This window comes from Amphiprion ocellaris, chromosome 10 (assembly GCF_022539595.1).
Source record: "Amphiprion ocellaris isolate individual 3 ecotype Okinawa chromosome 10, ASM2253959v1, whole genome shotgun sequence".
In the NCBI taxonomy this organism is placed as follows: domain Eukaryota; kingdom Metazoa; phylum Chordata; class Actinopteri; family Pomacentridae; genus Amphiprion; species Amphiprion ocellaris.
Window position 1 is genome coordinate 23104822 of NC_072775.1, and position 25001 is coordinate 23129822.

General features: G+C 37.7%; 1 protein-coding gene across 1 annotated transcript; it reads right to left on the bottom strand.

Moving 5' to 3' along the window:
- Positions 1-1782: 1782 nt before the first annotated feature.
- On the bottom strand, positions 1783-25001 carry LOC111586473 (macrophage mannose receptor 1-like). Its single transcript, XM_055014306.1, has 32 exons — positions 24938-25001; positions 24199-24543; positions 23616-23786; positions 23266-23421; positions 23037-23159; positions 21550-21687; positions 21280-21459; positions 20163-20317; positions 19384-19497; positions 18947-19062; positions 18659-18807; positions 18369-18568; positions 17146-17240; positions 16748-16853; positions 16451-16607; positions 16272-16310; positions 13970-14133; positions 13782-13843; positions 12502-12602; positions 10961-11103; positions 10655-10760; positions 10011-10138; positions 9756-9797; positions 9148-9189; positions 7208-7310; positions 6542-6774; positions 5921-6086; positions 5418-5585; positions 4699-4815; positions 4330-4488; positions 2638-2667; positions 1783-2548 (listed from the first exon to the last, which is right to left on the bottom strand). The coding sequence occupies exons 1-32, from the start codon at positions 24999-25001 to the stop codon at positions 2289-2291; spliced, it is 4332 nt and encodes a 1443-aa protein (XP_054870281.1). The 3' UTR covers positions 1783-2288.

Consider the following 25001-nt stretch of genomic DNA (forward strand, 5'->3'; position numbering starts at 1 on the left):
TAAAACCCTAGAAGTTTTAATCTGCTTAAATCAAGTAATACATACATTACATCATTAGTCTTTCATTTAATAACCACACTCGGTATACCCTTAAATTACTTTGTATTTTGCATTTGTTTCAAATTTCGATTTCAAAATTAATTGTCCACGTACTTACAGTTTACTTTGCTGCCATGGTTTTGCCATAGAAGCATGTAGAGACAGAGAAGCACATGTGATACAAATTACGGCTGATGCAGCCCACCATGATTCACACACATTGCGGTTTGTCAAATCCTGTCAGTTTCAACGTCACTGAAGAAAGTATTTTGCAACTTCCACAGCAAGGAAACTATCACAAGGCCGATCTGTCTTTTTAATGTTTCTGACCCAACGATGGACATTCTCAACAAGGAAATGAAATTTTCACTTGCTTGCGTACTTCTTAGGAGACATTCAGCCTTTGATGTGTCCAAAAAACCCATCAACACTTTGCGTCTCCTTGTTTGATACTATTAAATGTCTCCCCATACTTGCGTTGGTTTCCTCTCACAGTCACAGCCAGTGCAGGTTGGATTAACTGGCAACTTGAAACTGGATGTGTACGATAGTGGTTGTATGTGTCACCCTTGTGTGAGTGTTCAAGGTGTGTCTTGCCCTGAGCAGTATAACCCTGAACTTAAGTGGCAAAAAGATTGCCAATTTTGTCTAAATTTTTGCACATTTTCAAATGCTATGAGCTCAAACAGGGTAACCCCAACATAGCTCAAATTTGGCCAGGATGTACACCAGGCATGGGTGCTCAAAAGATATCAAAATGCTCCACAAAAGTCTGAGGGCGTGTAAATGGTGGCTCCGGAATTTCGACGTATCGCTACGAAACAGAAAATACTGTGTGACTAGACTGTACATGCTCCAGTCTGCCTCAGACTTTACATGTGTGATCAGACTGATGACATCCAAATCTGTTAGTCTTTTTTTGAGTAATGTTGTTAAGAGACAGGCAAACAGATGGACAGACAAACCAATGCCAATCATCACATAACTCTGCTGCATTCCTGGCAGAGTAGAAATGAGCCTTAACAAGTATGTATGCTTAGGATAAAGTCTTTAGGTGTCTTTTATGGTGGAGACAGGGAGAAAAAAGGGGGGTGTTTGTCTCTGGTGTGTATACAATAGCATGTAGGTGCTCCAATGTGCACATGGCCATATCCCAGTGAATACACACAGGTGTATTTTTTTCCCTACAATAATATAATCTTCCAGTCCACCTGCCCAACCATCCCACTAGATTTGTGAATCTGTCGCTTTTCTCTTGCTTTCCCAGTTTGAGGCACTGGAGGAGATTTATCACTAGTCGGAGATGATGCTTGACATGTTCATAGAAGAAGACTTCAGTACCTGGCAGCGCTACACTGAAGCACAAGAGGCTACTCCTTGCCACTGTCGCCTTTTGGCTTGCTCTGGGGGTCAGGCATATGGGTTCTGTAAAGCGTCTCAAGACAATTTGACTGTAACTGGCGCTATATAAATAAAATTGAATTGAATTGAATTGAAAGGGATGGCGGCCAAATTTAAATCTGGTATGGTTTTTGGTAAGGACGGTCTCGGAACTTTTTGACGACTGAAAGAAAGCACCCACGGAGGCAGATGTCTTTGCGTGAACACAACAACCTCAGGTGAGGGGCGCAGCTAAGGGACAAAGCGAAAATGTGGCAAGAGAGGTGGGCAACATACTAGGCTAAAGACTAGCATGTTGCCCACAACAAAAATGAACAACTGTTGTTTGTGTCATTTATTTTTTCCTATTAACAGCATGAACATGCACAGTTACAGTATGAATTAGTACCAGTTTCGAAGGCTTATATTTTCACAACAAAATGTTATTTTATGCATTTCTTTTTTTAAGCTGTACTGAAAATATTGCAAACCATCACCACGAAACCGAGCTACATACCAAACTATGACTTTTCTATACCATTTTACCCTTGCTTCATACAGTAGCTGTTCTGTATCAACTGTAAACATACACAGTACAAGAAGTTACAGTGAAGGAGAACAACAGGTCTTCACAGTACAGTCAATCAATGAAGAAAAAATCAGTTTCTTCTTAGTCGTAATAAAACCATGTGGCTGAGTTCTCAATAGTGGGAAATTGGCTATTTTAACAAATTAATGCCAGCTCTTTTCAAACTGTCAGAACATACTGTAAAACCATCGATCAAACAAATGGACCATGAACTGTGGGCCCTTACTATAGAATATCTACGATTAGATTCTGAGTTTGTTTTTTTTTTTTTTTTAATGAATTACGTAGTTACCACAAGTTCAGAGTGCTCTTCCTCTGCATTCTCGATCAGTTTATTAGTGTCGACCAGATCAGGCTGGGGCTGCTTATTGTTGAAGAAAAGTGGGTTGTCAAAGGTGGTTAAACTGTCAGGGAAGGGTAATGGATGACCACGCTTCTTAAAGACGAAGAAGGCAATGACCACCCCGACTGCAAGCCCAGCAATGACCACCACAACTGCCAAAATTTTGTGGTCACGAGGAGGATCTTTGGATACAGCTTCTACACAGATTGAAAGCAGATTGTGATCAGCCTGAAGAATCTTGCCCCAATTTTGAATGAAATGAAGAAGATATAGAGGCGTTACTTACTAGGTGATGGTGATGGCTTTGGTGGTAATACTATTGAGGAAAAATAAAGGAAAAATGATTAAATAACATGCTTTAATTATATTTACAACTGTATACCAAAATTATAACACACAGTAACAGTTTCCTTTACTGACAGTCTGCCACATTAACAATCAATAATGGTTTTTCTTTGCTAAAAGCATTTTTTTTAACCACTGACACTTAATATTTAGTACAAAATGAGCTCATAAGGAATTTGAGAACATTAGGTTACATGACAAATTAACTTATAAAGTGAATTACAAAAACCATGACATAATTCAAAATGCAGTTCAACAAATTCATTTCAACAATTAATAAAAAAAAAAAAAAAAAAAAAACGCAGCTCAGCTGGAACAGACATCTACAAATACTGTTGCAGCAATGTTATCTATCCAGGAAATCTGTCAGTATTTGCTGCCACCTCTAAAATTGATTGCTGATACACTTTACCCCTTTACTTTTAATGTTGTTGAAAGCACGTAATCAGTCGAGCTGCTTCTTAATGCTAGCACTACTAGTATCTCAGCTTTCATCCTGAGTTAATTTCTCAAAAATATGGTTTATGTACAAGCCTTTTTACTTTAGCGAGCTACAGCTAGCTAAACCAGAAAGCTACCTGACAGCCACAACCTGAAGCTGCAGACTTCATCAACATGACTGTCACAGTTAGTAGTTAGACAGCAGAGAAGTGCTCATTTAATTTGACCCTCACAGGTGGTCAGTACACCTGTAACTCCATCTCATTAAACAGTAAAGGGTTCTACCTGGCAGTGAAAGCAGGTACTAGAAGTAATCTACGATACATTTTCTGATGTGCATGTCCCTCATGTTCTGCTGTATCAGTTAATATATTCTTAATTGATTAAATTCTTATTTGCAATTAACTGACTGACAATTAATCATAACCGTCCCTTGTTCCCAATCAGTGCTATATGCCTCATGGAAGTCAAGAATGACAAACAGCTGACAGACAACAGTTCCCAACATGCAGTCTGCCTCCTCTGTCAATGTTGGCTGAGAGATACGGGTGTTTTGCAGGTGTATGATCTTTTATACCACTTCATCTCTCTCTTGCTCAGCTACCAGATCATAAAAATACATCTTTGCTTGCTTTTTTTTGCATGCCTAGGTATTGCATCCGTGCTGGTGTAGATTTTGTATTGGGTTTGTCATTGCATTAGTATGTGTTATACATCACTTGGTGCATTATTTACTTTTATGTAAATGATGAATTTCATGTGCATACTGCAGCTCTCTCTGTCACTGTGATGGATATGTCTATATGAAGCCATGAGGAATAATAATGGAAACATGACCAATGTGTGCATGACAGACTGCCATTGATTAATGAAGGAGCAATGTTAAGTATCTCATCTGTGAAAAGGGCTTGACTGTATTGGATTGCCTTTTTTTGCAGAGGCTAAACAGTGGTTTTACTGTCTACCCTACTTGTGATACATGGTTACATCACCTGTCCGTCATGATCCCACATTATTGACCATGCAATTTACAGTTTGTTTGCCCTGCCCAAATTGCACCATTAGCACCAGCTGTCAAAGTGAATAACTCTGCAATTACCAAATCCCTCAAAATTATTTTGTATTGTCTGATCTTAGCATTATGAAGAGATATTATTACAGTTCAAATTGAGTTAAAGAAGAATTGTTTTACCTTTGGCTGTTTTGCAGATGTATGGTCTGTAATAATAGTCATTGCCTGCCTTCCATGTCCCATCTGATGTGCTAATCTCTCCAAAGGTGGAATAACTGGGTTGGCCCTCTCCCCACTTAGTGTAATCCATGACGGTCCTGTCCAACCACAGCCACTCCGCTGGAGACAAATAGACAAATAACTGACGTGTTGTGCTATAATGTAGAAATCAGCCATACTTGCGTACTTGAAAAACTAATTATTTTCAAACCAAAGCATTACTTACAAAAACAACTTTACGTTAATATATCATTGTCATTAGTTGTTGAATGTTTCTCTTTTTCTTGCAGTAGAGCTGGATATTTCGTAGATCAGACAATGTGACTGTACCTTTGTGAGTTTTAAACAGGCCCATCCAGAAAGATGAGTGGCTGTCCTCAAATGCCTTCACATTGTTTTGTATAAACTCTTGCTCAGAGGAATCTTCAATGCTGGCAAGCGTTCCACCTTCACAGGATGAGAAAGTAGTTGTAAGTAAAACAAGTTAAAAAAATAAAGCGTGATTAAGAGAAATGTGCAATGCTATCATGCGCAATAGTGACAATGGGAAATGTCCAGTACAATTATGTGTAATAGTGTCAGAGGGATATATGTAGTGGAATCATGTGTCACACTGACAGAGGGACAGATGTAATAGGGGTAAGTGTAGTATAACGATGTGCAATAGTGATAGAGGGTTATGTACAATAGAAACAAAGGGATATTTCTAATACAATCACATGTACATGTGAATTAATTATTGCTTGGTGGCTTACCTTGGTCCCCCAGCTTTTGTCGGTTTGTGTGCACTATGTTGTTGTTTGTTGCTTGTTTTTTTCTTTTTTGTATGTCTTTGTTCAGCTATGGTACGATGTTATCTGCATTTTTTTATTTTTAACCTGCTAATGGGACTCAAGATGGAAATTAGCCATATGGCTATAATCTCTTGTATTTACATGTAAATGTTCATTAATGCGAACTGTTCCATTTTAAAAAATAAATTAACCATAAAACATAGAAACTATAAAAAAATTTACTGACTAAAACTATCTTTCAAAGAAAGCACTTACCATGTCTGACACAGCTAGAAGCTGCATTTGTCCACCTCGCTGTCTCTAGGAAAAATATGTAACAGTATCCCCTATATGGTTTCCAAAAATATCTTTCTCGTGTGTTTGTTAAATCTGGGTCTTGAGGACAAACTCCTGGAAAACCTGTTGGTTCTGGTGGTGGCACATCTGTCAGTAAAAGACAGCAATGTCAATGGGATCAATTCGTTCATATTTTTATACTTAAAAAACAGTGTATTAAATGCATTTCAAGTGTTGTACAATAGTACAGTATTGTAGACAAAAAACCCTATGTAGCATCTATAAATATGGAAACAAAAGTGTTCAGTTCATATCATTTACATTTTGGAATCGCATCTTATATTAAAACAATGCCAAACAAACTTATCAGGATATTACCTAGCATTTACAAGGTAATAACTTACAGTTGAACCATTTTGGCACTGAGGATAAGTTGCTTATCTATTTTTTTTTAATGAACATTAGCCTGTTTGTGGTTGTACCTGTAGACTTCATGCAAACACTGTTCATGGTCTGATTGCAGTCAGCAGTCTTCCATTTTCCATCCACATCCACGTAGACACAAGCTCTGTTTGTGCTTGGTTCATTTTCACCCCAGTAAGGATGTGATATGTGCCAGCCATCAACAAATCTGAAATAACCATTGGTCTGAAAACACAGATTAATCAGACAGGACTTAGTTTCCTTGTCAACTATTTGTTTTTAACATACTAACATGGTAAACTAAGATTGTAAACTTGCTACACATCAGCATGTCACCATGCTTTCAGAAAAAAAAGACCTAATTCCCATGTTCCTGCGTTGTGCCATTAGTGTCACTATATATATATATATATATATATATATATATATATATATATATATATATATATATATATATATATATATATATATATATATATATATATATATATATATATACACCGTTTAAGAGCATTGAGGGGTTTTCTACTGTAATAGTTCACACTCATAGCAATTTGTTAAGTAAAAATATTCTTTGGAACAAGTCAGTGTAGCCTGGAGTAACAGTTACTTCGGTATGACTTTCTACAGCAGTCTATATTTGCAAATGTACATTTTCTTAGAAGTTTTTAGAACCATACCTGCATTTTGTTGAGTCCAATCCACAGAGGGGCCTTGAGACTGAAAGCCAACAATTCGACATAAACCTGCATCCACTCATTTCGCAGGCTAGCAAGGTTGGCACCATCACCGTCACAGTTCTTTTTTGCTGCATCCCAGTCCATTTGTTGAGGAACAACCTTGACAGAGTCATTAAGTATTTTGATATAGCTGGTAGGGATTGTTGGTTCAGGGGAGTCCGGGAGAGATTGGACTGTTTAGGATGAGAAAGATAACAAGTGTATTTTATAGTTTTAAAATGCTGTACAGCAATTATGGAAATTTTATTGTTGAAATACAAATTGTATCACAGTCTTCATCACTGGAACATATTACTTACAGAACTGAGAAATTGCATGCAACCTAGTTTCAATACGATTAGTGTTGAAGGTAGTTATTACTAACAATGAAAACATAGCTCTGTTTTATATGAATTTTATGCTTCACTTCACATAATTTATATATACTGGGGTGGGGGGGGTGGGGGGGGTGGGGGGGCAAGCCAGAGAGAGTCTTACTGGGTTCATTGAAATGGTTTAGTGACAGACTCAGTAGCGTGGCTAATAGATTAGCAGATTAGAAATTACAGATTGAGTTTTAAAATCATTGGTATTTCCCCATCTGTCTGAGGTGGAAAATTTGCTCACCGACATTTCGAAGACAGACAAATCCATTTGTGTCGTTGCAGGACTTTGGTTTCCATTTACCGATACCAAGTGAAGGATCGGTATTGATCACAGCACAATTTTTCTGTTGAAACAAAGACTTATTAATGAAGAAAAGGAGTACTGGTAGTTGTATATAGGATCATTATGATGGCAAAAAAATTCTGTTCTTGTTCACTAAAAGCCTATGATACCATAGAAAAAATACGTAGAAAAACATTTACTACTCCTTTTTATAGAAGTTTTGCCATTAGGAGTAAGTTTACGTCTGCTTGTAAAGACAATGTATATTGTGACAGTCTTCAGCGTCCAGTGACTCCTACAGGTCTTAATTTTTATGACGGAATCATTGAAACATGCATCTCTTTCTCACAAAAAAACCCCCAAACAATCATACATTTTCTGTCATAGATAGTAGAGATCTTCTAGAAAAATGACAAAATCTGCTGGGTGAAAATATGCACACAGCAACAAAAAAACCCTAGTTGCTAAGTTAGGAAAGTCACATGGAGCTTAAAGTTTGCTGCTGATTACATGGTCAAAGACAGGGCCTTCTGGAGGAAAGGTCTGTGGTTAGATGAAACAAAAATTGTTTGGCCACAATAACCAGCAATATGGAGGAGAGGAGGTGAGGCCCAAAACTACCAAACTTACAGTCCAGCATGGTGGTGGCAGTTCTGGGGCTGTTTTGCTGCCAGTGGAAGTGATGCTTTACACAAAGTAAATTGAATAATCTCATAGGAGGATTACCAACTCAAATCTACAGCCACAAGGTTGGATCTTCGTCGCAGTTGGGTGTTTCAGCAAGACAATGACTCCAAACACACATCAAAACTGGTAAAGAAGTGGTTAGATCAGGCTAGACATAAGGTCTCGCCAAAGTCCTGACTTAAATTTCATCAAGAACCTGTGGACTGGGATGGAGAAAGAAGCCTGTACCAGAAAGTCAACAAATTTAGATGAACTGCAGCAGTTCTGTCAAGAAGAACGGTCAAAGATACGACCAGAAGTAGATGGCTACCAGGAGCACCTGGAAACTCATGACTGTCATGATAGCCATGGTCTTTCAAAGTGTATATAAACTTTTGTTCATGACTGTATGTAGACCAAGATCATTTTAGTATTAACAGGCTGCAGATATTAATTTCTTCCAGTATTCTCTGAAGAAATTCAGTAGTTTTATGTTCAGTAAGGGTCTGCTACACAACAAAGCTAAAAGTCTTGTGTCGTTGTACCTCATTGCATTTGGTCAGATTTAAAAATGCATTAGTTGCCTCAAATATTTAATATGGGCTAATTTATAATAACATACAAACATATTGGGATATTACCTAGCATTTACAAGGTAATAACTTAAAGTTGAACCATTTTGGCATTGAGGATAAGTTGCTTATCCATTTTTTTAATGAACATTAGCCTGTTTACAAAGTTTACAAACCCAACAAGCCCCTTATCTTCATGAGTTAAACGTTCCTGTGTGGTTATTCAAATCTGGGCTTTGACTCACAATTAAAAACTGTCAGAAAATTTAATAAGAGTATGGCCAAGCAGGCCATTTTCACTATGTGTTTACATATATTTAATACATGTGCTGAATTATAGGATCACAGAAGCTAAAATGTAATAATAGTAATTATTTCAAAGAATGAAAACCACACTAATAAACTGTGCTGATGATAACATTTAAGAAAATACCGTATGGTTCAGCAGAGTAAAGAATCTCATTTATGTTAATGCTTTCTGTTGATGTCAAGACCAATATATTGACAATGTGAAACTGCGGTCGCAAAAATTTTTCTCAGTATATTGAGTTGTTGTACCGTACTAAAATTGTGGGTGTCCCAAAAGTGTCCTCTAATTGTCAACAAATTATTAGGAAAAATCCCATGGTACCCTTCAATTACGTTTTTGGAGTTACTTACGTCTCGTTGATAGCGGAACCGTGCATACCTCCTCCTGAAAACCTGCAGTGCAAACAGAGATGTTAAATGTAATAACCAAATATATGATAATAAACATCAGTTAGTCTTTCAACACAGTTAGCTAACACAATGTAGCATTAGAACACAGGAGTGATGGTTGCTGGAAATGTTCCTCTGTACCCCTTTGTAGATATTCCATTAAAAATCAGCCATTTCCAGCTAGAATAGTCATTTACCACATTAACAATGTCTAGACTGTATTCCTGATTCATTTAATGTTATCTTCATTGAAAAAAAAAACTGTTTTTCCTTGAAAAATAAGAATATTTCTAAGTGACCCCAAACTTTTGAACAGTAGTACATTTATTTAAGAAAATACCATATGGTTCAGCAGAGTAAAGAATCTCATTTATGTTAATGCTTTCTGTTGATCTCGAGACCAATATATTGACAATGAGAAACCGCAATCGCAAAACATTTTCTCAATATTTTGAGTTGTTGTTGCAACCTATTGAAATTGTGGGTGTCCCAAAAGTGTCCTCTAATTGTCACCAAAGTATTAGGAAAGTCCCATGGTACCCTTCAATAAAGTTTTTAGAGCTACTTACGTCTCGTTGATAGAGAAACGGCTCATACCTCCTCCTGAAAATCTGCGGTGCAAACAAAGATTTTAAATGTAAATAACCAAATATATGGTAATATATATTGCAAATACTTTTGACTCTTAAAAATAGTAAAAATATTATCGACTGTATCTACTGGATGCATGCTATGCTTTTACACACAGCAATATCTGCAGTGAAGGTCAATTATAAAGTTAAATGTTACCACACGAAAGCATAATTCACATTGTGTCTGCTTACCTCCAAACCCAAGTTGACATATGAATTTGGTCGGCCATCAGTCCATAAAAACCGACCGTTATGTAAATTATGAAAACCAATCCAAAGGTCTGTAGTAGGTGCATTGGCCATTTGGGACATCAAAAACACTGAAAATTGAAATGATTTACATAAATGATTGATGGTTCAGGTATTTGCTGAGAATTGGAAGTTATACACTGTAGTAGATGTAGATCTACTATAACCGCACAACAACATAAATGAGTAACATTTACAGCTAGCTTCATTACTAGGAGCACATATCCCTCGTAGGGATAGCAGCATTTGACTTGTGGTTTCAGTCTCAAGTTCTGCCAAGTGCAGCTTTTTTATTTGATATTAAAACATTTGTCATTTGGTGATTTAAAGTTTCCCTCTAGTGAGAATAATCCCTTCTTGCCTTAAAATGGCTTAAATGCAACTCTACATTAATTGATTCCTCGAGAAAGTCTCCGCCTTTGTCTCTACCCACCCCTCCACACTAACTGCAGCTAAAGTACATCAGCTTAGCCATGACTCCAACACTCTCTTACTGTAAAACTACTCTACAATATATAATAGTATGCTGTAGTATCAGATAAATTCAAGCACACACATTAGACCCGAATCGAGGGGATGAAACAAACCTTGCACGTGTCTTGAAGAAATAGAGGCCAAATTTCCACCCATTTGTTGGCATTTTTCTCTCGCTCCTCCCCATGTTAAATTCTGGTTGTTGATTATGTTGTAACACTGGAGTTGAGACATGCTAAGTTAATTTACAGTTCTCTAAAATATAGACATATACTTATTACTGGCATCTCAGCTTCATACAGTGAAATATCTTAAAGCAAACAGAACAGAATGCATTAGATAAAAAGCTACTGTCTGTTGTGTTCTTCAATCCATTTTCTCCCGTCCTTCAACACTCATTTTTAAAACTGACATCTAACCTTAGAGTGAAATTTCTTCCAGGGGACTGGACAGCCACCTTTAGGAGGCACTGTGGGTGCCACAGTGGTGTTAGCCGGTAATGAGTCACTGCGCTTACAAATGGACCCATGTTCATACCCACAGTTGTAATCGTGCCAGAAACCTGTAGATGAGACCAAGAAATTAAAATCAACACCCAAAACAACCAGCATTTTTCTTCAGTATCAACTATGGATAAAAGTTAGAGTTCTTCTGAATCTATTCATGGGCAACTTTTCTCACGAGCCATTCTCTTACATTCAGGTGTTACTTCTCGACTGTATTTAGCCTAGTAACTTTGATTGACAGAAATTAGATGGCTGTCCTAAGCACAAGTGATCCACAGGATGCAATGCATGCGTGGGAATCAAATGCAGTTTTATCTTAAACTTCATGCAGCCCTCTTACTTTAGACTTTTTGGCTTTTGCATTTATTATTTATTTTTGCATAGTACAGAGGTTTTAACTAGATGTAGTTGCATAATTTTTGGGGAAGTTAAAGGATCACTGTGGTTAGCGCTATTTGCCAGTCGTTCCTCACAAGACTACAGGGTGGGCCATAAGTTTCCATACACAGGAAAATGTAAAATGTATATTGATTTATGTTTCAGATACCCTAGAAGATGCGTTTGGTGCTATCTTTGGGGGCACTTGAAGGCCATGGTGTATCAGGTGAAGATACGAGACAAAAATTATCTCAAGGAACGTATAATCAACGCCATTTCAAGCATAACTTCAACTGTGCTAATGTAAGTTCATCAACAGTGGAAAGCATGTATTAATATGTGTTTTCGAAAGAATGTAACCATATAGAGCACATTATATAAATAAAAACGGTTGTCCAACATAAAATGTTTATTTTTCCTATGTATGGAAACTTATGGCCCATCCTGTGCAATGTCTGCAAGACAATGGTCATTTTCATTATGATTTGTCAGTGTTTAGTTTTTACATTTTTTGTAATAGATCTATATGAAGCATCCACAGAAGGATAACTTCACTTGAACTCATGCCATGATAAGCCTTAAAACTAGTTTGAGGTTGCATTTTTTTTGCTTGTCTCAGATATTAAAACAGGGCCAGTTTGTTTTACTGCACCGACAGCAGATATACCAGTTGCTCTTTTGTTTGTTTTTCTGACAAAGTGGTTGCTCAGCGACTGTTTGCTGTAAGATTAAACCCCACTAGTTTTTACTACAGTAAGTACTGGGTTTGCTGAATTAACCAGGATTGTTTAATGTACACTACCTTTCAAAAGTTGGGGGTCGTTTAGAAATGTTCTTATTTTTGAAAGAAAAGCAATTTTTTTCAATGAAGATTAATCAGACATCCAGTCTAATGCTACATTGTGTTAGCTAATGGTGTTGAAAGACTAACTGATGATTAGAAAACCCTTGTGCAGTTATGTTAGCACATGAAAAAATGTGAATTTTAATGGAAAACATGAAATTGTCTGGGTGACCCCAAACTTTTGAACGGTAGTGTATGTCTGATAAAGTGAATCATAATTTGTTTTACTCACCAGAATAAAATGTCATGACAGCACAGTTCTCATCATAGTTCTTGAAATCAGGCTGACCTTCTTCCCACCTTTGAAAAACCACTTGAGAACCATCCATCCACCTCAATGAAACACAAGCAAATTAGTTTGGTCACAAACCGCTCCTTGTGACAATATTACCAGCACAATGACATAGTGGTTTTACACTATCCATCCATCCATTATCTATACACCGCTTAATCCTCACTAGGGTCGCGGGGGGCTGGAGCCTATCCCAGCTGACTAGGGCGAAGGCAGGGGACACCCTAGACAGGTCGCCAGTCTGTCGCAGGGCCACATACAAAGACAAACAATCACTCTCACATTCACACCTACGGGCAATTTAGAATAATCAATTAACCTCAGCATATTTTTGGACTGTGGGAGGAAGCCGGAGTACCCGGAGAGAACCCACGCATGCACAGGGAGAACATGCAAACTCCATGCAGAAAGATCCCGGGAAAGCCGGGACGTGAACCAGGGATCTTCTAGCTGCAAGGCGAAAGTGCTAACCACTACCCCACTGTGCAGCCCTGGTTTTACACTAAATTCTCAAAATGTTTGTGTTTGTCTTTTTTCAAGTTCAACTCCTAAACCAGACCAGTAACCCTGCTGACAGTTTATACTGTCAGTAATATAACTCTTTCCATCAGATCTTAGCTGAAACACAAATGTTATATTAATTTTCACCATAGCTGTTTAGTTTTTACTATAGTGTCCAAGTAACATTGTTAGGAAAGACATGCAAACAGAAAGAGTAATCCCTAAAGTATTTACCCTAAAATAGCAGCATTTCAGTGACCATGAAGATGGAAATGAACAAACAGAATATCAATCATTTTTCTTAAATTTATCATTGGTATCATTGTAGCTCTAGATTGGCCTATTGATTCCTAAAATATAGACAAGAATGAGAATTTGCTTCTCTCAGATGCAGAGACTGAATAGAAATCTACTGCTGTATTTTCTGAAGTTTGCACTATGAGACACACCTATCTGACATGAAGGAATGATTGACTTAAATTATTTAACACCTGACACTGGAGCAACAAACCAGGATGCAAAAAAAAAAGACTTAAATCTGTCTATCAAACCAACCTTTTCACATCACGTATTTTAAAATTCAGCAGTGAAATAACATTAATGGTACTTTTTTTTAAAAAACTGGTGACATGACCTGTGTATTCTATAAATGTCATAGTTGTTATCATGTTGCTGCTTCTTTTTCTAAGTCTTCCTTTTCTCATTTAATTCATACTCACTGAAATGATCTGTCAAGATCTACAGTCAGGCCAATCCAGGAAGACCTGTGCTTTCTGGATATCTGCACAGAGGGGTAAAACCAAAAATATACACACTTCAGTTTGTGCTCAAGTTAAATGCCATGGCAAGTGTAATTTAATTAGTAATTGTTTTAAGTTTTAAGTGCAGAATAAAGATTTATCTTTACCTGTTTCCATAGAAAGAGTCTTTCTGCTTCGCTGTTGATAGTTACCAGGTCACCGTGTCTCTGCTGGCAGAAGCGACGTGCTCCTTCCATGGCCATTGTTTCTGAGTTAAAGTAATACTGATTCCCTTTCCATATTAGCCATCCATCAGAGGTTGTGTTATACTCTGAAAATGTGTCAGCAATATGGAATACATCTTTAATATACATGCAAGATTTCTATGTATTACGTTTCCTGCATGAAGTCAGATGACTGTGTTAATTCAAAGACACGCAAAAAAAATGGGCAAAAAAGAAAATAAAAATACAAACATGGCTCAAATTAAGCCCTTAAACAACACGTTTAGCACACACCTTGGCAGTGGTGGAAAGTAAGAAACAGCTGCACTTAAATACACATTTTTTGTAGCATATACTTCAGCAATTCTATATTATCCCATTTTATCCTTCCACTGTACTATATTTATCTAACAGCTCCAGTTACTTTGCAGGTGAAGCTTTTTCACAGTGGATAATATAGCAATTTTTTAAAAGTACAGTTTCCAACTTTTTCGACTTCTCATGCCTTACAAAAAGCAGTGTGAAGTTCCACTTACGCTTCAGATGTCTGTGAGTGAACAGTTCCACCATTTTCAATTTTTCCCTCAAAACTTCATACATAGTTTCATTACAATACATTTCCAAATGATCCAATATCTTAGCAAAAATTAAGTTTTTTTTAAAAATCCCAAACACAAGAAAAAATTGCCTATTGCTAATTCCAATTACTTATGGTCCTTGAAAAAGGTGGAGGGCACAAAGAAAATGTGCTGTAATTCATACATGGTTCACCTGATTTGGATGTAAAGACCCTCAAATTAAAGCTGAAAGTTGGCACTTAAAGCACATCTTGATTGTTTCATTTTAACTCCATTGTGGTGTATAGAGCCTAAATACTGGAAATTGTGTCAATGTCCAAATATTTATGGACCTGCGTTTAGCTGCTGACCTCGTATATAAAACTGGTAAAGTTGCTCAGACCTGCAGTAGCTACAACTTGTATGCTTCTGAGACAGTGATGCTCCAATAGCAGTAACCAAACCACATCAATATTTTTATTTTAATACTAACTACATTTTGCTGCACATATGCAGTATGATTTTAGATATCGGATCTTTACTTCTGATGTATATTTACATTGCTGTGTTGATACTTTTACTTAACTAAAGAATATGGATATTTCCTCCATTCCTGCTACTTGTTTAAAGTTAGGGAAAGACTGTTATTGTGGTGGACAGACTCTACAATCAACAGCTTTTAAAGGAACTATTTCTTCAGCAGAAAGAAATTTCTATGTAAATTGTTAACAGTGAAGCCTGAATGTTAACCACAGTAGCCTGAAGGACTCAATGTTGATTAACCCTTACTAGTAATTATGCCGCGCTGTGAGGTGGTGACAGAAAAACCTCCACATCCTTAAACTTAGACAACTGATGGCTATATACTGCCAGAGGTAAATAAGTTGCATTCTACAACTATCCACAACTTGAGTGAACTGATGAGAAAAAAATCTAAATTGAACAATACAAGACAAAATGAAAATGAAACTGGACAAACTAAAATTCTTTAAGTGTCAGTAAAATTTTTAAATTGTATTTTTATATTACTGTTTTAAGATATATTTTACATTTAAATAATACAACTGATTGGCCACAACATGTAGCTATCAAGTTAGCTTTGATGTTATCACCATGTTTAGCATAGTAACAGTAACAGGCAAGTAGATGAGATAAAAAAAAAAATTTAAAAAAAAAAAACAAAACACTTATGAAAAAGAACAATATCTGTGTCCATTTAGTAATATTTTGGATTCAGACCTGCCTGCCAGTATTGACAAGGCTGTGTGCATTACTTATGATGAGAAAGATGTGGTGAAAGAGGGGAACATATCAAACCCTGATTCTCCATTCAAATGAACACACTATTCTGGAATATGCTGTATCTTGTATTTACTTGTTCTTTAATCTGCATCTCTGTGCAGCATCTTTATCTGTACAGAATACAGACCAACTGCATGTGCAGCTCAACTATCAACAGAAAGTGAGATAATTAGTCCAATGCAATCAATCTGGGGTCAAAATCAGATTTCACTCATATTGTGCCTGCTTGCAAATGCTACTTTTGTTAAACTGTCTTTTCTGGTGAATTTACAGATTGCGTTTGTAGGATGTAGCAGAAAAAAAGAACTGTGGTTAAATTGCTCAACAACCATGTAAAAATACTGTCTGTCTATGTGGTCACATATTTGTACAGAATGGTAACTTACCAGGTGGGATGGGGTCTGGAGGAGGTTTTGGGGTGACTCCTGTTAGGACAAAGAAAGAATTCACAGTGTTTATTTCTGAATACAGTATGTACGTGATAGGGACCACCTCCAACTCAGAGTAATGATGACCAAAACACACATGAAAAAGACAACATAACCACATGACCATGACCATTCACCTCTCTGGATCTGGCAAGCATAGCTGTTGTACTTTTCACAATGCACATCGTTCCATGACCCAGCAGCTGCCCTCCAGTCATATGCTTTAAACTCAGCACAAGATTCTACGTCATTTTTATTGTTGGGTTCTCCATCTTCCCAGTGCTGGAAGTTTAGCTGTAAACAAAAGCAAACACTGAAACATACAATCATAAACTGATTTATTAGCATTTACATTGCAAAAACTATTTATAATAACATATTGACTATACAAAATGAAAAACAACCACTGTACAGAAAGAAAAGTATGAACTTACTGGGGATCCATCGCTCCATACATAACCTGTGACTGGGTTAGGGGCACTAAGTCCAATCCAGACTGTTAGATGGCTATAATGGGCAGATTTAAGTTCATGATTTAAACATGCAATCTGCATAAAATGATTTATATTTTGCTGCTATAGTTTTGTACTCTTTTTAATCCATTGAATATACATTTAATAATTTACCATTTCCAATACACTGGAAATGATTATGCTTATAACTTAATATTTTTTCATGAAAAACCAAGACTAATCTGACTGAAACGGGTGAGAATGGTGTGAATAGCACTAATGTGTGATTTGGATCGAAAGTAGTTGTATTTTACAGTAGATAATCTTTTTGCATAACTCTAATAATAGAGCAGGTCATACTGTACCGATGTAGTAGCGTTTTTAGCTCAGCATCACTGTGGATGCTGAGCAGGTCGCCTCCAATGGCTCTGCAGTAATCTCTGGCCTCATACCAGGTCTTCATCTCTGAATACATCTGAAACACAATTCAAGAAGACCAACTGTGATTTAAGGTGTGGTAGTGTCTCTTTGAGCTTGAAGCATCATCTAAAGGAAAATTAAGACTAAATTAGATGCTGTGCTTGGGCAGGGGTCTGTGTTTTCATGTTGTCCTATTGTCATCTCCAGCAAATGCCCCTGCACGACATGTTCCACAGTCTAAAAACATCCATGACACTGTGTCCACCACCACCTCCACCACAGAGATGTATTCCTGGCTGTTCTGAGGGCTGACGGACTTGATGTCAGGTTCATCTGGATCATGCCTTACAAATGAAACTGCGTTAATACAACTCAGTTGTTACTTTCAGCTAGGAGGAGTTTTGGCTCATGGTGCTTTGCCAGGATTTTGCTACTCATGTTATCTTTTGTTCTTGTTTGCTAAGTTTGCTGTCAGTATTCCAGTATTCTTAATATAAGTTGAGCCTTTTGTGGTACATCCATCCATCCATCCTTTATCTATACACCACTTAATACTCATTTGGCTTGCAGCGGGGCTGGAGTCTATCCCAGCTGAGTTAGGGCAAAGGCAGGGGACACCCTGGTCAGGCCACCAGTCTATCATAGGGCTACACATAGAGACTAACAAGCACACTAACATTTACACCTATAGACAAATTAGAGTTAGCAAATAACCTTAGCATGTTTTTGGACTGTAGGGGGAAGCTGGAGCAGCATGCACAGGGAGAACATGCAACCTCCATGCAGAAAGATCCCGGGAAGGCGGGGATGCGAACTGGGGATCTTCTAGGTTCAAGGTAAAAGTGCAACTGTGTGGTACATCGCCATTGTATTTTGTATAACTGTTGTGTGTTTGGATGACTGCATGTATATTTATATGGGCTAAATTTACATATGGAAGTAGCTGGTGCTCATTGAACCTTGAGGTACATGTGACTGACAGACTGCAGGAAGTCTGTTTTCTAGTCAGCATTGTGGTGACTGAAAACATGGCGTTCAGTTAACACTAATTGTAATGCAACTGCTTTTTACCATGGTGTGTGCAGACAGCATTGAAGAGGCAGACACAGTACTACAGTCTTGTGTATATAAGATAAGTGCAGGTGTATGTGTTGTCCTTGTTGTACACGTGTGTGGATTTTACCTGATAGCAGAAGCTTCTTGATAACAAAGAATTCCAGCCATCTGCACACTTAGGAGATTGAACAGTTGGTGGGATAGGGGTTAAAACTGCTCCCTCTGCCAGGTGTTTGCAGATGTACTTCTCCTTATTAGTACATGGCAACACATCCCAGAGGCCTGCAAAACTCCCAGTTGCCATAGCTACACAACCCTGTTGGTGGCCTTCAAGTGTCAAAGGAGAAACTGTCAGTTGTCATTTGTGAAGCCATATTCAAACACATCTCATAATGGGAAATGGAAATTTTTCCATACCTGGCATTTCAGCATTCCAGTGAGTATATTTGACTGAGTTTGCGTTGGTCCACTCAAAAAAATCAATGTTCTTCTGGTTGGAGAGCCCCAGCCAGAAGTGTTTCTCAGGTCTCAGCCCCACCAAGCTCACCAGGAAGGCATTATCCACCCTGGAAATACATTTCTTGGTCACTTTTGTATAATGTAAATTAATTTCTTTTGATTGAGTTATGTCTGAATGAGTAAAATGCATCATGCTAATGTTTAGAATGTTTATAAAATGTTAGAAGTCCGAATAAATGTTCCTACCCAGTTGAAACATCTGCCAAGTAGGAATCTGAGCTCTTGCAGTTGTCTTTTGCTTCATTGAACGTCTTTGTCTGGGTTCCTACAAAGTAGCAGTACGAGCCGTGTCTTTTCCAACCCTGGATTGTAGGAAACAAAAAATGTCTTTAATCTGTTGTTATAGGGTGTATCTGAGGACATGTACATGAATCAGAAAATTTAAACATGTAAAACAGAACAACATCACCAGAGCTTCGATAGAGTCAATGACTATATGCAAACACACAACAGTGTGTATTTCACATTTAATTCAGCATCTGGACTCAGCTCTTCTGTATACATGCATTGGTAATGGAAGTACTGAGGTACAACATCCAACCTCTACGATAGAACTTTAGGGTTTAACTTAGGGCACAGTACATTTCTAACTTTTTCACAAATTAGATTAGAAGTTCACACACAGTTTTGCAGCCTATATTCTGGTCCACTTCATCTCCAGAGGGTTCAGAAGCACTCGTCTTCATACAAATGAAGCCATGTTTCTCCGTACATGCACGGTCAGCCCAGTTCCCACTCTGCAAGACAGAAATGTCATGTTTATGTAGAACCTCAATGTACCAAAAAAAAAAGAGATAAACTCCAGTGTTTATCATCAAACAAAAAGCCCATCAAACATGTGTAGTTGTGCCATTTAGACCAAAATATGACACCTATTTGTAATAGCTGATCACTTCTATATAAAACTGTGTCTATTGTAGGTTTTCTACAACATTTTTCAGCCTGATTGCAGAATTTGTTTCCATTCAGCCACAAGAACACTTGTGAGGTTGGATGATCAGGCTCGACTCACATTATGCAATCCAGTTCAGTGGGGCTGAGGTCGGGGCTTTGGACAGTTAAGTTCTTCAATATGACACACAAAACTTTTCCTGTTTGGCCTTGCTTTGCAAGCAGAGGCGTTAGAATGTTGAAACAGAAAAGTGCCTCTCCCAGACTGTTGCCACATAGTTGGGAACACACTAATTTTTTTCCCTTGATAAGAACTCAAGAGCCTTGTGCAAACAACGAAAACCCCCAGAAAAAAAACCCTGGTGAACAGGGATTTCCATATACTGTAAGTATATGGAAATACATTTCCAATCCACTTCTTATAACAGCTGGTTAATTTTTGTTACTGTACAAACAATGATAGTTTTACAAGATATTAGCGTGATCACCATGCCCACATGCTATTCCTTACCTCTCCCCTGATGAGAACACAGTCACGTTGGTCAGTGGCAACAGCTGGTTTCCCATATTCCCAGCTAGTAAAGCTAACAGTAGAGTGGTCACTCCAGTCAAACAACCCCTCTGTCTTCCTGTCATTCAGTCCGATCCAAAGCTCATCAGTGGATGCTGCGAGAAAAAAAGAAAAATAAAACTATCATCTGTCATGTAACTTTCTTGAGGCACTCTGCTCAATCTGTAACGCTTGTTTTGTGTTTTATGTGTCAGCTTAAGGCTATTTCTGGTGATTATTTCTGGAGGAGGCTTACTGAGCCAGAGATCTGGGTGTAACATCGGGACACTGCAAAATTAACTGGACCTACAGATGGATTCCCTCATACGTAAAATGTGCAAACATGCAGGGGACAGAAAATGATTGTCTGAAAGTGTCTGAAAGCTCATGAAAAGGGTAACATAAAAAGTTAGTTTTGGACCTAAAACAGAAATCACAAAAGTAATGAGTGGACAGGCAGGACACCTGTCTGTTTTAGGACAGCTGTGCACTGAAGCTGCAACTGCAGTAAAGTCCTCTTGTAAGGTAAGGAGTCTCACATTATTCCTGCGCAATATATTTGTCAGCTATATTGCCCTGCCACATTTTAGATTACACCAACAGAGAGAAGATATCTCTCTTTGGTGGAACAGACAAGAACTCAAACATGTGAAACATAACAACTAGACACACCTACACTGGTATTTCTGTCAAATGAGAAAGGTTGGGAAACACTAGTTTAATGCTTAACAAAGTGTTGTATCTTGTAAAGGCATGTTTTATTGTGAAATTTTAAATGCTGCCATAAATAATTCCAAAAATTTAAATATTTCCCCTTGAAATTGGAGTACAAACTCAAAGTAACATAAAATATAAGTACTCAAGTATAGGAGAAGGACCTAATAATGATGCTTAAGTACAGTACTTAAGCAAATGTACTTGCAAATGTAGTTACATTTCACCACTGACTTCCATTTTTAACAGCTGAGGAAAAATGGAAGCAGTCACTAGCACGTTGGGGAAACCACTAAGAAGAAGGTTACGTAAAGTTTTTCCACATGATGGCACCAGAGGAAAGACCAGTTTGTTGGTGCCGTACCATATCCAAGCTGAGAGATGACAAAGCTTTGGTCCTCCACATTGCGGATGCTCACAAGGTCCCCTCCTTCCTTACGGCACTGTTTCTGAGCATCAGACCACGTTTTCTCAGTACGATCAAGGCGGAAACAGTGGCCATTGTAGGGAATCCAGTGTGCTGAACAAAATCCCGTCTCAGCAGCTTATCACAAGAACAGCAAAGAAATAGAATCAAAGAAACAGAATAGCAATACTCTGGTTAGAAAGAGAAGAGGAGGACTTTTCCTTTTACCTTCAGTTGGTGGAGCTGAAACTGATTTACTGTAACAAATGTAGCCCAGCTTCTTATTGCATTTTGAACTTTGCCAGGAATACTGCACAGCACCATCAATGATTCCACAGGTTTGTCCTGGATCTGAAAGTGGATGTCCTAAAACAAGATGATGGTCAGAATTAAGGATGATGATACAGAGTCATGATACATGTCAGACATCTAACGCTCTCAACTTACACAAGTTATTACTCTGGAACACAGGCCTTCGAGTAGTTGCTAAGCTAAGGTTTAAATACAGTAGGTTTCATTGGAAATAGAGATAACATGAATACAGTCAGGTGATTTGTTTCCCTTACTTTCCCAACACAATGTCTCTATGGGACTAACTCTATACTAACAAGGCTATAAAGAATTAAAACAGACTTGATAAAGAAATCAAAAATAAGTAAAATAAATACATATATGTTTGACATATTGCTTATGGTACTACTTTTCATAAAATTATTTGAAGCACTATGAGTTGAAAAACCATGATTTTTCACACTTGCTCAGTGATCGTCCTAGTGTTGGCCATAATTGCAAAATAATGGAATTCAAATTTTTTTTTCTCATAAAATATGTGTGTGACTGGCAGCATACTGTGCATTGTAAAGCTCCTATTGGTACCAATCACAGGGGAAAAAAACTGCTTTTTAGGGTGAATAATAAAGGATTCATTGTTGGTGGAATATTGGAGTAGACAGAAATGTTGACTTTTTTTGACAAAATTTGCACCATCATCTGATTTGTAATATTCTATCAAAGCAGGGTTGTAGCTTTGAAGATCATATGTACATATCAGTGAGTCTGTAGAATTTCAGGACTTTAGCCACATTATTTCTCAAATTATGACACTTCAAACATGGATCCACAGATTGGTGTGAAGAAAACAAAACAAAAATTGACATGACCCCACCTTGTTTAAGGATTTTTTTAAAAACTTTTTTTACTCATTTTTTGGCCTTTTTATTATATAGGACAGTGGAGAGGGAGAGACAGGAAACATGGGTAGAAGAGTGGGGGAATGACGTGCAGTAAATAGTCATGGGCTGGATTCAAACCATGACTGCTGCATCAGGGACTACAGTCCCTTTATAGCCCCAGTCGCCTGCTCAGCCAGCTAAGCTATCTGGGTGCTTTACATTAAGGAATTTTTATTAAAAAATTAACGTGACCTATGACCCCAAGATTTTATCCATGTTTTCATCAATAGCGTGTGCATGCACAGAAAAAAAATCGGACTAATATGAAATTGTCAAGCATGAACTTTTGTTAAAATTTGGTTAACTGAGGTTGAATGACCGTACAGGAAAATAAGTTGTAGGGTTTTTAAGTATTTAGAAAAATTATCTCAATTACAACTGACTGTACCTACAAGAAGGCAGATGGGAAAAATCAGAGCTACAGTTTGTCTTTGCATCATCAGAATAGCAACAGAAAGTACTGAGGTGAAAAAAAAAAACTACCTGAGTCCCAATTCAGGTAACGGTAAGGCCTCCCGTTAGACCACTGCCAGCCGTGTTCTAGATCCAGGGTCAGTCCAGTCCATAGCTTGTACCCCTCTCCCCCACCTCCCGCGCTGAGTAGTGCTGTGAGTGTGTGTTTTAAAAAGGAACATGAAAGCAAAAGTGATAATGTGTAAGGCTCAAACCATAATCACCCGCCTTAGGAGTACAGCATAACAACCATCTTTACCTGTGATGTAAGCCTTCTCGTGAGGATCAGTGATGCTCAGCAGAGAAGAACTCTGCTGTTTGCAGCTGGCATCAGCCTGGGACCACGTCAGAGCTGACTGCGTGTTGAGTTGGTAATTCGCTCCTGTGGTAATGTCTTTTTTCCAGTTCTCTTTAGCTGTGAAGTATGCATTTTTATCTGATCTCAAGTCAGTTCAACATTTCATGTCAAAGGCCAACATAAATTCAATTTTGCAGTAATCATAGGAGTGTTATTGTTGTGCAGGCTATGGTCATTTGAGTTACTGTAAATGAGCATGCACCCTTCTCCCAGTACAGTATAGTAGTGTGGTTCTTAGAGTCAGTACTCACAGTTAGTCGGACAGTAGCCCCAGAGTTCATGCTCATATTTAGTTTCAACTGCACACCAAAGACGTTTGTCTGAGGAGTCAAATGTGGTACAGTCAGAGTACCACTGGTCTTTGTACAGAAAGGGAAACATGCAGGGCTTTCCAAACGCATTTCCCTCTAAGGTGAAACGTTCTGAAAGACAAAACAAGAACGAAAGAGCAAAACAAAAAATTTATTAATCTGAGCGTAAATGTACCTGGAAAAAATGTGCATTTTATAAGAAATTACGACAGATTACCTAACTACTTGCAGTAATAGGTTATTCAAAAGAATGCAATTTCATAATTTCACTGAAACTATATCAAAATATTATGAGTATTTTGGTACTAAACATTAAATTCAAAGGCATTAGTACTAGCTTGCCCTTCTGCTGGCTAAAGTTAAATATAGCATAAATCTCCTGTGAAATAGATGTTTGATATATAACCCCACACCTTTAAAACATTATCTGTAAAACTGTCAATCTTGTTCGGCCAGTTATAGTCTTGAAATTCTAAAAGAATCGCCATGAGTTACTGTAGACAAACTAAACAGTGCTGTATACCTCTGTATGTTCTTGAACAAGCACCACTGGACATCCCTGAAATTGTGAGGTGGTTATTGGGTCCAATTGTTTTGGAGAGAACAGCTGAATTATATCCAGTGAGCTCAATGTAAAGCTTCTGGCCTTTGAGAGCGAGCACTGTTTCATTCTTGCATTCCCACTTTTGGAGTTCACTGGTTTCATCACAGTCGTACAGAGTTATATCACTTCCCACACTGTTCCCCTGAGCTCCAAGACACTTATTCCTCCATGGAACCAGAAGTCGATCACCAGTTGTCCAGCGTATGTCAGAGCAGTGGTACAAACAAAAACCAGTGGCCTCGTTAATTAGTTGAAATGGTGAATCTGCAGAGAAAACATGTCCAAACACAGTTCTGTTATGTATATAATGCAAAAGAAATCAGAAAATCTTTCAATCAACCATTTGCATGGCCTCATCATCATCATTGTTTTTTCAGCTCTATTCATTTGATGTCATATCATATGGACAATATGACTGAGAATGATTCACAGACTAAACAGAAATGAATTTAGAAAAAAGTTGTTATAAAATAATCACAAATCCCTCGAAATAACACTGTTATAAATCTACATGACTAGAGTAAGACAGACATGTGGTAAAGGTTAGGACAGTCTGACATACAGATAGGTATACCATGCAATGTGCATGAGCTACTGTGTAACAACTTTTGAAAAAAGGCTTTAAAAAAGTTTAAAATGAAAAGTTGTAATACTGTACCATCTGACGCCAAGCACTGTAATGTTTGAAAGAGGAGCACAAACACGATACACGTGACCCTCAT